Below are 12909 nucleotides of genomic sequence, written 5' to 3' on the forward strand. Positions count from 1 at the left end.
TCCCCTAGTATATGCATTTTTGCAGTGCTTTTTTCTGGGGAGGGGAGACGCAGGGGTACGTATACCCTGAAACATTTTGTGAATCTTTGTACTTTTCTCCATTTCCTGTATTGATTTTTCCCGATTTGAACTATAAAATAGTGATTTTCTTGAGTCAAAATGAGACTACCCCTAAACATTTTTTTTTTAAAGGGAAAAAGCACTGCATTTTTGTATATATCACTTGACTCTAGAATTGCTTTGCAAAATTCAGAGAAGTGTTAATTTCAGTATACGACTGTGTTTTGGTGCGTGTATTGCTTTGGAAAGTGCTAACTTCGTAAGTTCGCCTTTAAATGTTGTGAACTTCACAGATATATACAGATAAAGAGCAGTATAAAAAAATTAATTAATAAAACAATAAATAAATTAATAAAAGAAATACCAGCTGAATTGAGTTTTCCCTTCGTCCCTAGGTATGGTTCAAGAAAAGAAAAAGAAACCCTTCCCTGAACTGGTCTGTCTGCTCTGGCTCCCTGGCGATTCTGTTCACAATCTCCATCATACATTATAAAGTTTGAGAGAGGTTACGGATGGAGGGCAAACTCAGGTACATCAAATGCTATCACATTTCTATGCTCTCTGTATTTTTTCTGCTGGTTACATACAATTCCATCTGTCTTTGTCCTCCTTCAGACTTATTTCCCAAATTCTGTGTAAATCAAATATGCACATTGTATGCAATTTTCAAAAATACTAATTTGTCCAATTTGTATGTTTCATTCATCCATTGGTTCATGTACGTTTGGTGATTCTAACATTTTGAAGTGGTTTTTGCACAAAGTTCTGGAACCCTTCTTTATTCCAGAATAAACAGAGAGGTTCACTTACGCCTTGAGGAAGAGCTTTGCATTCTGCAGTCAAATCTGTAAATTCAGCCTTGGAACAATTTGTCTCTCTGGCCAAATACTCAAAATTATACTTCCATCCAGCCACCACCTGGAAGAAACGTTTAGGAGAGGTTGTAAATGACTCACAAAAGTTCCCCTACAGCTCAAGGGAGATGGAGGTTCTGCTGAGCTTCTGGGCTGCAGTTCTCAAAGTCACAAGGGGCAATGAAACCTCTTCAGGCTGGAGAAGTGAACGTCTCTTCCCATGCTGGACCTTCTGTCGCAGTGAGGACCATTGGGAAGGGCTCTGTGGGCAACTCCCACTCCTCCCATTGTTTTTGTTCCAAGTCCACAGTCTTGCTGGAACAAATCTTGGGTTGGGGCAACTAGCTAAAATGTTTTAAAATGTTCTAATTTTGGCTCCTCTGTTTCATTTTTGTCCGGTTGGTGTTGGTTAAATGTTTACCGTATTTTTCACTCCATAGGGCGCACCGGACCATAGGGTGCACCTAGTTTTTAGGGGGTGAATTAAAGAAAAAAAAATTTAGTTCCTCCCACCAGCCCCAAAGAGCAAAAAAGCCATGACAGCTAGCGGGATCCATCCCGCTGGCTGTCTTGGCTTCCTCTTTAGCCGCTTGCAACCTCTCCAGCCGGGAGAGGCTGCACGCGGCTTTGGCAGAAGCGAAGACAGCGAGCGGGATGGATCCCGCTAGCTGTCATGGCTTCGTTTTTAGCCGCGAGGCTGGGGCAGGGGAAGCCTGAGTTTCCCCCAACCCCAGCCCCCAGAACAGGTCCGGAAACAGCGGCAAGGTTACGCGCAGCCTTGCCGCCGCTCCGGGAGCTTGCGGGGCTGGGGGCACGCTCCGAAGCCCGGGGAGCGCAGCGGGAGTTGGCGCTGCAAGCCTTCGGAGCGTGGGGGGAACTCTCACCGCACTCCGAAGGCTTGCGGATAGCTGCCTGAAGCCCCCAAGCACAGCTCGAACTGCCGCTGCGCTCAAGGGTTTCAGGCAGCCTTGCCTCCGCTCCCGGAGCTTGCGGTGCTTGGGGACGGGGAAAGCCCGAGCTTCCCCTTCCCCAGCCACCAGAACAGGTCTGGGTGCGGCGGCAAGGTTGCCTGCAGCCTTGCCTCCACTCCTGGAGCTTGTGGGGCTGGGGGCGGGGTAAACCCGAGCTTCCCCCAACCCCAGCCCCCAGAACAGGTCAGGGAGTGGCGGTCCCTTTTCCCTCCTGGGGAAAAGTCCGCAAGAGCCACGCAAAGCTTGTGTGCGGCTCTTGGGGGCTTTTCCTGCCTGCCTCCCCCCTGCATTCGCTCCATAGGACGCACAGACTTTCCCCCTTAGTTTTTAAGAAGGAAAAGGTTCGTCCTATGGAGCGAACAATACAGTAGTTGAGGTTGGCGGTTACTTTAATTTGGGTATAACTGTAAACAGTCTACTATTATTATCACTATTGTTGTTATTATTGTAATTGGTTTCTATTGATTTATTGGTCTGTTGCTTGTATAGGATATTTTGTTTTTAATGTTTGATGTTATGTCATATACACACACACAGTCGTACCTTGGAAGTCAAACACAATCCATTCTGGAAGTCTGTTCGACTTCCAAGACATTCGGAAACCAAAGCATGGCTTCTGATTGGCTGCAAGAAGCTCCTGCAGCCAATCAGAAGCTGTGGAAGCCCCGTCAGACGTTCGGTTTCCAAATGAACGTTCAAAAACCAGAACAGTCACTTCTGGTTTTGTGGCATTCGGGAGCCAAAACATTAGAGAACTAAGCTGTTCAAAAACCAAGGTACGACTGTATATGTAAGCTGCCCACAGTGGCTGGTGAAACCCAGTCAGATGGGCAGGATATAAATTTAAAAATTTAAAATTTATAATTATTATCCCCCGAAGAGGGTGAGGCAGACCCTGAGGTCATGACACCAGATGATGGAGACCCAGATGATGTCAAGGGGCGCATGACATTAGGTTCCCTCCACCCCAGACATATACAAACCTGACGCTGGGCTTTCACTATCTCTCCAGCTTCAAAAAGGTTTGGCATTCCGCTCTGGTTGTTATGTAGCTGTATGGCGTGTCTCAAAATGGGCAGCAACTCCAAAATCTTGGTGGATATGGATTGCCAGCAGCCTAGGCATCCGGCATGCGTCCTGGTCACCTTGTCTGGGACTGAAGAACAAGCAAAACAAGGACAGCACTATGCCAGCTTCGGTAAGCTGGTACAATGCAGACAGAAAGAAATTTCCTGGGGGAAATAGTGGTTCAGGTAAGACATTCACAGTCGATGAACAACATTAAGAAAAATGTTCAACCCTCTTCCTTCAGTGCTGTGGTCCCAGTCTAATTGTGGCTGCTTTTACAGAAATCAAAATTTAGATAGAAGCAAGAGCCCAGTTCTCCAAAATGTAGGGCCCCTCCAAACCTCCCTTTTATTGCACATTCATGATGATTTGCGCTCATGATGGGATCTCAGTGGTCATACGTCACCCCACTTTTGCACCTGCAAAGCCTTAGGGGTGGGCAAACTGCTTAACATCCAGTTACAGATAGGTAGCCGTGTTGGTCTGCCATAGTCAAAATAAAAAAATTCCTTCCAGTAGCACCTTAAAGACCAACTAAGTTAGTTCTTGGTATGAGCTTTCGTGTGCATGCACACTTGGTATCTGAAGAAGTGTGCATGCACACGAAAGCTCATACCAAGAACTAACTTAGTTGGTCTTTAAGGTGCTACTGGAAGGAATTTTTTTTATTTTGCTTAACATCCAGTCAATGCTTAACTTGCAATTGGTGCACATCCTACAACGTCCTGCTGAAATCGTGTGACATTTCATATTGCAAACTTTCTGGCTTTGCCCTGCGTTTGTTGCGCTATTATAGTGCCTCCTGACAGTAGTAATGTGGTAGCTTTCAGGAAGCATAGCAGAAGCAACTGACCATTAATGTATTATTATTGAGTCAGGAACATGTTGCGTAATACACCTGCCATAGAACACCAGCCAGAAGGACAACTTTGTACTGTACAGCTATAGTCCTGCGGGAGAAAATGAGCATGTGAAAACACTGCTTTTGTTTCATTTTGTTTGTTTTGTTATTCTGCTGCATTGGGCTCCTATGGGAGGCAAGGGAAAAGAAATACTACTCTTCTTCTTTGGCGATCACTCGTAGCCGAGTAAGATTGTCTTCCATAAAGGCTGTTCTCCAACTGGAGCGCTCGCAGGCCAGTGTTTCCCAGTTGTCAGTGTTTATACTACATTTTTTTAGATTTGCCTTAAGAGAATCTTTAAACCTCTTTTGTTGACCACCAGCATTACGCTTTCCATTTTTAAGTTCGGAATAGAGTAGTTGCTTTGGAAGACCATCAGGCACCCGCACAACATGACCAGTCCAACAAAGCTGATGTTGAAGAATCATTGCTTCAACACTGGTGATCTTTGCTTCTTCCAGTACACTTATATTAGTTCGCTTGTCTTCCCAAGTGATGTGTAAAATTTTTTGGAGACACCGTTGATGGAATCTTTCGAGGAGTTAGAGATGGCGTTTATAAGTGGTACTACTACTAATAAATTTATTTATGCCCCACCTTTTTAGCTGACAGGGACCCAAGGCAGCTTACAGATAATAAAAAACACAGGAGGTGAAGGACCAGAGGACTGGAGTTGAAGGCAGAGTAGTTCTGAGCACTGTACACAAATAGTCCATCGCTGGGCTTGAACATGGCAATTTTTATTTGATTAATGCTGTGCTGCAGCATTAATCAAACTGGCAATCTCCCCTTCTCTTGGTCCCCATGGCCATGCGAATTCATCCAGCTATTGACAACTGGGGTGCCATTTGAATAAAATATTGTGGAGGCCGTGACACAATGCAGTCCCGCTTTGAAAGGAAATGTCCCAAAACTTGGGGAGGTGGCCCCCTCAAATATTTTATTGTGGCGGCTGAAGCCCCCATAGTCCCTAGGAATTGGCTCCTGTGATTGACAAGGCACCCTGAACGTAGCAAATCCTATTCAATAGATTTGGAGAGTACTTCTAGTTTTCACATTTCTTCAGATACAACGGGGAACTTTCCCAGACTTCGGAATCAGAGCCGTATTTTCCGGCGGTGCACAGCGCATGTTAGATTTCAGCTTTCACAAAGGGGCCAGAAAGTGTCCCTGCAGAACGCATACAGCTACCATTTAACAGTGACAACTAGGTGTCACCATTGCCTTATAAATGTGCTTGAGAATGAATTTAGAAGACTTGCTGGTAGGTAAAAATAAAGCCAAACAGCCATTCGCAGAACGGAGCTTAGCTAAGGTGCTTGCAAGCAGTTCAGGTTTTCAGCAATCGGGGATGCATTTGCACAGGCGCTACAACATAACTTTTCCACAGCGCTGCCACACGAAGCTGGAGTTGCAGCTCCAAGTTCAGTGCTAAATGGCTTTGACAAACCGTATTGCAAATCCTCAGGCCTCGGACACATCGATTCTTCAGAGCTGGGCACTGCCCCCTCACATGTGTCCATCTGAGAATTTGGTAGGCTTCTGCTTCAGTCCTGCCAGCCTGGCCTTCAGTTCCTAGCCTTGTTTCTTAATTACCTCAACAAACCATAAATCTAAACGAAATATGTACATGTTGGGAAATATTAATGGGAGTCTTAGCCAGGCTTCCTTCTGCCTCAGGGTAAGTACTGGTAGCATATAGGTCTCAAATATATTCATAGACACACAAACCCCTTCAAATACACGGACCTATTGGCTGAATATCTCCATGTGGCCCATTTCTCAATTCCTATCTTGCTCCACACGTACTAAAGTAACCCATCACAAAATGGGCTCCTTTTAATTTAAGTAAATAGCATCTTAAAAAGCAGAGACATCACCTTGCCGACAAAGGTCCGTATAGTTAAAGCTATGGTTTTCCCAGTAGTGATGTATGGAAGTGAGAGCTGGACCATGAAGAAGGCTGATTGCCAAAGAATTGATGCTTTTGAATTATGGTGCTGGAGGAGACCCTTGAGAGTCCAATGGACTGCAAGAAGATCAAACCTCTCCATTCTTAAGGAAATCAGCCCTGAGTGCTCACTGGAAGGACAGATCCTGAAGCTGAGGCTCCAATACTTTGGCCACCTCATGAGAAGAGAAGACTCCCTGGAAAAGACCCTGATGTTGGGAAAGATGGAGGGCACAAGGAGAAGGGGATGACAGAGGACGAGATGGTTGGACAGTGTTCTCGAAGCTACCAGCATGAGTCTGACCAAACTGCGGGAGGCAGTGGAAGACAGGGGTGCCTGGCGTGCTCTGGTCCATGGGGTCACGACTAAACGACTTAACAACAACAACATAAAACCAAGCTTGGGGCTTTCATCTTTTCCTGGGGAGCATTTCTTTGCATTTATCAACATGGACCATTCTTCTGCCCATTCCTGTTTTCCTATTCGGTCAGTCTACTGTGTGCTAACTTAAAAATACCACCTACCAGTAATGTTAGTGCATTTCTGCAAAATGTTGGAATGTTCAGCGGAGTCATCGATGTGAACTTCAGCTTTACACTCGCCGGAGTCCTACAAGGAGTGAGAAGGACAATGATTAGTGTTTACCAGACATAAAATTCCTCTTCCCTGGTAGTTACGCTGTTAGTTACTGCTAGAACTGTGCTTCAAAATTTGAAGACTTGCAAAATTCTGAGAAATGCAGGCCTGGGATTCTTTGGGAAGAAGGGCAGGGTAGAAAGGGAAGCAGTCCCAACCAAAGAAGACTGGCAAACCAAGTTAATGGACTATGCTAAAATGGCGAAATTAACTGGAGAGCTCAGAAATCAAGACGACAAGAAATTTAAAAAAGAATGGGAAATGTTTATTATATATTTGCAAAAGTATTGTAAACAGGTTAATGTATTGGCAGCATTTTAAGAACATTTGTAAGTATAGAGATAGTATAGGAAATTTGAGATAAAAAATAATTTGGAGTAGAAATGATACGCAGCTGAAAAGAAAAAATTAAGGAACCGTGTGTGTGTGTGTGTGTCACAGGATTCAGAGAATCCCATTTTATGGAACTGATATTGTTTTCGTGTATATTTTTCTTTCTTTGTTGTTGTATTCATTATTGTTTTTTATTTTTGTTATTTTTGTTGAAAATTTAATTAAAAAATTGTTAAAAAGGAAAGAAACTTGATACATAAAGGAATACCTGAAGAAGAATTAAGGCTTTGCAAGGTCCCCTCAGTCTGGCACTTTGGCTCAGCACTGACCCAGGGCCAAACTGACTCAGATCAAGCTCTCAAATCAATTTGCAGGCCAGCCTTAGTGCTAATCAGGGTTTAAAACTCTGATTAAACTTGTGGCCAGGAGTTGGGCAGGGGAAGAAGATGTGGCTTCAATTCCCCCACTCACAACTTTAATTACAGTTTTAAGCTGTGGTCTAAACCGCAGAGCCTAGGGCTTGCCGATCAGAAGGTCGGTGGTTTGAATCCCCGTAACGGGGTGAGCTCCCGTTGCTCAGTCCCTGCTCCTGCCAACCTAGCAGTTCAAAAGCACGTCAAAGTGCAAGTAGATAAATCTGGCGGGAAGGTAAACAGCATTTCTGTGTGCTGCTCTGGTTTCGCCAGAAGCGGCTTAGTCATGCTGGCCACATAATCCAGAAGCTGTTTGCGGACAAAACGTCGGCTCCCTCGGCCAGTAAAGTGAGATGAGCGCTGCAATCCTAGAGTCGTTCGCGACTGGACTTAACTATCTCAGGTCCCTTTACCTTTACCTTTTAAACATGTGGTTGGGTAGGGTTGCCATATTTCAAAAAATATTGAGCTACTTTGGGTAATTTTAAGTTTTTGGAGCTGTTTCTGCTTTTCCCACCATGTTGCCATACACCTGGGTTTTCCCTGACATTTTGCCGATTCAGGAAAATCCCCCCTTGACGCCATTTTTACATCCAAAAACTAGGACATGTCAGGAATTTTCCTGACGTATGGCAAGCCTATGATTGGGAGCTGGGAGGGGAAGATGAAGAAGCAAAGTTACAGGGAGCCAGGCAGAGGGCCTTCTCGGTAGTGGCGCCTGACCTGTGGAACGCCCTCCCATCAGATGTCAAGGAAATAAAACAACTATCTGACTTTTACAAGACATCTAAAGGCAGCCCTGTTTAGGGAAGTTTTTACTGTTTGATGTTTCATTGTGTTTTAATATTCTGTTGGGAGCCAGAGTGGCTGGGGAGACCCACCCAGATGGGCAGGGTATAAATAAATAAATAATAATAATAATAATAATAATAATAATTATTATTATTATTATTATTATCATTATTATTATTATTCAATTTAGGTCATTTTTGTTTAAAAAAGTGGACTGAATAAAAATATTTCCCCATCTCTAGTTGCCGTTGGCTTTTAACTAATGTTTCAAAATTATTCTATGGCCCTCTATTTTATTATTGTTTCAGGGTGTGTTCAAACATCGCCTCAGTTGCCTTCAGGCAGACTATGTGTAAATGGAAAACTAGGTGAATAATTTAGGGTTGATATTTGAAGCTGATTTAGCCAACTCCTTCTTTGGAAACCATCATTTGTTAATGTTCTCATCCAGAACTAATCCAAGCAGGCGTTCTTTACCCAAAACGATATCCTGAGGTGATATCGTGTGATTTGTTTCCGAAAAGGATTAATCTCACATTGAAAGTCAGTTGAAAGCACGTGATAAAGGAAAATTGATCATATAATGGATCAGTGCTGCAAATGTGGGTTTTTTTATCCATTGTGGGTGGTTTCATTTATTTATTTATTTATTTATTTATTTATTTATTTATTTATTTATTAAAAAGATTAATGTTTGCTGGAGAACTGCTTAGCCGTAATTCACGAATGAATGACAAAGTACTTTGAAGCAGGGATAATCTTGCTTAGTTATTTGAAAAAAACCCTGTGTGGATGTAGTCTGATGTAGTGCTAATGGCGAATATATTGATCCCTGTAAAGATGGAATTAGCATGGAAATGAATCTCTGGGTTTTTCAGCAGTAAATATATCAATAGTAGCACTACAATATAGCAGTTGGTAGGATTTTGTTTTTGCTCTCGCGGATCAGCTTTCTGATGTACACAAGCCCTTATTCCACACCGAGCTTCCCTTAGGCATCTGGTTGGCCAATGCAAGAGCCTCTGGTCAGATCCAGCAAGCGCTTCTCTTCCGTTTCCATCTTGGAAACTGCTGTTATGTCTATTGACATTAGGGATGTGTCCTTCAGACGCTGGTGAGTTGTATATACAAGCAAAGGGTCATACACACTGTAGCTTGCATGCTTGGGCAACCAACACAATTTCATCATTGGAATCCCTGCTAAAGATATCGGTGCGGTTAAAAAACCAGAAGCTCTCTTGTTGGGAATACTGGATAATGAAATTAGTAAAAAAGATGTGAAATTAGTTTTGTATGCAGTAACAGCAGCCAGAATTTTGCTGGCACAGAAATGGAAACAGGAAGAGATGCCCACGAAAGAAGAATGGAGGAGGAAACTGATGGAATACGCAGAAATGGACAGATTGACAGGGAGAATTAGGAACCTGTTGTGTATTGAGTCAAAGGATTTTATATCTGTATTATTATTGTCTGTATTCGCATTAGGGTAAAGTAACTGCCTTTTGGTTCCAGAGGGTACAGCTACTATTGGTTCATTTAAGCTGCTGTATTTGGATCCTCTGTATTATTGGTTCCCTCCAAAAGGCAGGACTGTGATTGCCTGATATTGTTCCCTCCAAAATGTATCCTTTCTTGCTAGTTCCCTGTCCCTATAAATGTAGCTTTCCTCTCCCCAGTCTTTAGTCTTGTTGCTTTAATAAAGAAGTGTTACTAGAGAACTGTCTCCAGCATGTTATATCAAGAGAGCTGAAATCACAAACCCCACTTCACAACAGAACCAACGTGATCAGAGATTCTCCGAGGACTGGAAGAAATTTACAGAGTATATCAAAAATTTCTGTGATGAGCAAATAACGTTCGTTGGCTTTCAAGAAGCTCTGTGAAATTACTGTTAGAAATATTGTTTTAAAAATATGATGTGATTAAGAGTATTTGAGTGCAATATAATATTGGGAAATGTGAGACGAGGATAAAAAATAAACGGAAAATTATCAGACAAGCTGAGGGAAGTTCTGGAAAAAAGGGTTTAAGTTAAAAATGGATGTATAACTTTGTAAAAATGTTTTTTTTAATGGAAAATATAATAAAAATATTTATTAAAAAAAAAAAAAGATGTCAGTGCGACTTGTACCCAGAGCACAGTTCTCCCATGTTCTGTGTAAAGCATTTCTACATGGGCACTCCTGCATGTTGGGATACTGCCGGGGAGACGCGGGCATCAGGCTGGCCCCCAGCTGGCTCTGGATGATCACCGGACTCCCGTGGAACAGCATCAGTCAGTCAGCGACACGAGCCTCAGATACGTTCCGAGACCCGTGCACACTCTGTCAGCAGAGTGTATAAATCATCCACAATGGAAGAGGCAGACAAAGAGAGTTGTGCCAGCATCATTTACAGCATTTATTCAGCGTAGTCCAGGAGCAAAGGAAAACATGACTGCTTGCTTTTGTGTCCAGCAAAAACAGCCGCATAGCAAAAGCAACACACAACGGAAGTTCCCAGCAGACAGTGCTGGCAGTAAACAGGCATGTAATACACAAACGTCATGCCTGTACCCTTTTAAGGTGGAATGGAACTATATCCTAACACTGAATACCCTCCAACTTCCTGCTGATCAAAATTGGGATGCTTGGTTTTTTGATCTCCAGTTTTCATGGAAACCAGAGGATTCCCTCAAGAACATGAGACACCCCAAAAACGATAGCCCTTTGGCCCGGCACTCTGGCGCAGATCCGCTGACTTGCACCACAGCATGAGACCAATAAAATAAAATAAAATGGGCGTCTTTTGGTCTGATCCAATCAGAAATCGGGACTGTTTAGCGGTATACGCCTGTGTCTGTTGCCCTCTCCTGTAGCACCTTCCCACCACGTTTGTGCTAAATTATACATACATTTTAGAGAGAAAATAGAGATACTTACTCCCTCCGATAATAGCATGAACTCGCAGTTTTGCCAGGGAGTCGCATCTCCAGCAACGCAAGAGGTTTTCTTTAGCTGATATGTCACAATGTAATTTTGGCCAGGGCCTGGCTGAAGAAAACATTTATGTAAGTGCTCATCATTTCCACAGCGAGCCAGGAAGATCGTTTTCAGAAGGATTTCTTAACGACTTATTAATATGTGCAGCATTTTAAATGAGGCCTATTCCCCAGGATCATAAATGACCAGGCTCTTCTCTGCTGGAAACCCATTTTCCTAAAAGTGTGCAAGAAATTTTGTTTGGTAGACAGTATATTCTCAGCTTTTTTTTTTTTTTACATTTTTTCATTTTAAATGTTTCTGTTCAGAATACTTCAGTGCTTTTGTTCAACCAGTGGTAGACAACTTGAAATCACTACACCTAAATATCCAAAGAGGGAGTTGCATAGTAAAATGAATATTTAAATCAGCTTTCTACATAGGGCCCTTCAGATGTTTTCGACCACTGATCTCCTCATCCCTGACCATTGACCATGCTAACTGGGGAAGATGGCCCTAGAGTCTAAAAAAACCACATGGCTTCAGTTTAGAGGAGGTTGATAAAGACTTTCCCAATCAAATTAAATATCAAAATAGAATTACCATATATCAAACACATACCCTGTGCCGCTACCCTTGGATCAGTATTCATGAAAATTAAGTAAATACCCCAAATTCTTCACTGTATTTAGTTTTGTTTTGTTTTTTAATAATTTTTTTTTATTGCTTTTTTTCCAAGGTCAGAATACATCGTCAGTAAGACAACAAAAGCGATTTTACAGAAAAGGAAAGAAATTATAAAAGAAAATTCACTTTTTCAGATCTATTTTCATAATCAACTGGACTTCCCCACGTCCTCCATCCCCTGCTTTCTTTACAATGAAAATAAACAGCAAATTGATACCTTATTTTATGTGTTTTTGTACTTTCATTTAGTTATATAGTCTGTAATTTATACTTTTCAAGGTCACACTGTATTTAGTTTTGAACTGTTTTTGGTACAGTGGTACCTTGGAACTCGAACACCCTGGCTCCTGAACGCCGCAAACCCAGAATTAAGTCTTCCGGTTTTTCAGAAGCTGAACATCTAACGCAGCTTAGGTTATTGTATTTTAGTGTTTTGTTGGAAGCCGTCCAGAGTGGCTGGGGAAACCGAGTCAGATGGGAGGTGTATAAATAATAAATTATTATTATTATTATTATTATTATTATTATTATTATTAGGTAGCCGTGTTGGTCTGCCATAGTCAAAATAAAAAAATTCCTTCCAGTAGCACCTTAAAGACCAACTAAGTTAGTTCTTGGTATGAGCTTTCGTGTGCATGCACACTTCTATGTATGTATGAGCTTTCACATGTGCATGCACATGTATCTGAAGAAGTGTGCATGCACACGAAAGCTCATACCAAGAACTAACTTAGTTGGTCTTTAAGGTGCTACTGGAAGGATTTTTATTATTATTATTATTAGCTTCCGCTTGAGTTCAGGAAGCTCCTGCAGCCAATCAGAAGCTGCACCTTGGTTGTTGAACAGTTTCAGGAGTTGAACGGACTCCTAGAACGGATTAAGTTCAAGAGCCAAGTTTAAATTGTTGTAGCCTGCATTGGGACCCTGATGGTGAAGGGTCTCACAAACCACCTTCTTTTTCTCCTCCCCTCTATAGCTTCTTTGCAAACACCTGCCCATCATCTGCTCTAGAGGGTTGGGGAGATCCTCCAGAGCAGATTTTGGGTGTGCAAAGAGGACTTGGGAGGTGGAAGAAGTATCTAAAACCCTTTTATCATTGTTTTCCGCAAGCCTAATCCGGACATACGATTCAGTCGCCTATGCTTGTTTTGAAGGTGCTGCCAATTTCATCTGTGTTTTAAGCTTGTGTCCAGCTCGGTTTTACTCAAAGAAAACCCAATGAAATTCATGTGCCCGAGTTGTGTGCCACAGTCAAAACCAGCAGGACATATAGACGATTTC

At 42.5% G+C, this 12909-nt stretch overlaps 1 protein-coding gene across 1 annotated transcript in view; it reads right to left on the bottom strand.

Moving 5' to 3' along the window:
* KNG1 (kininogen 1) overlaps positions 1-12909 on the bottom strand; it is a 28107-nt gene that overhangs the window by 9363 nt on the left and 5835 nt on the right. The window contains exons 2-5 of the mRNA XM_083504228.1: positions 10903-11013; positions 6332-6416; positions 2869-3041; positions 871-978 (exon numbers count right to left, since the gene is read on the bottom strand). Of these exons, the coding sequence (XP_083360354.1) occupies positions 871-978; positions 2869-3041; positions 6332-6416; positions 10903-11013 (477 nt within the window). The remainder of the gene's footprint in view (positions 1-870; positions 979-2868; positions 3042-6331; positions 6417-10902; positions 11014-12909) is intronic.

This window comes from Podarcis liolepis, assembly GCF_965112155.1.
Source record: "Podarcis liolepis genome assembly, chromosome: 5".
NCBI classification, from domain to species: Eukaryota; Metazoa; Chordata; class Lepidosauria; order Squamata; family Lacertidae; genus Podarcis; species Podarcis liolepis.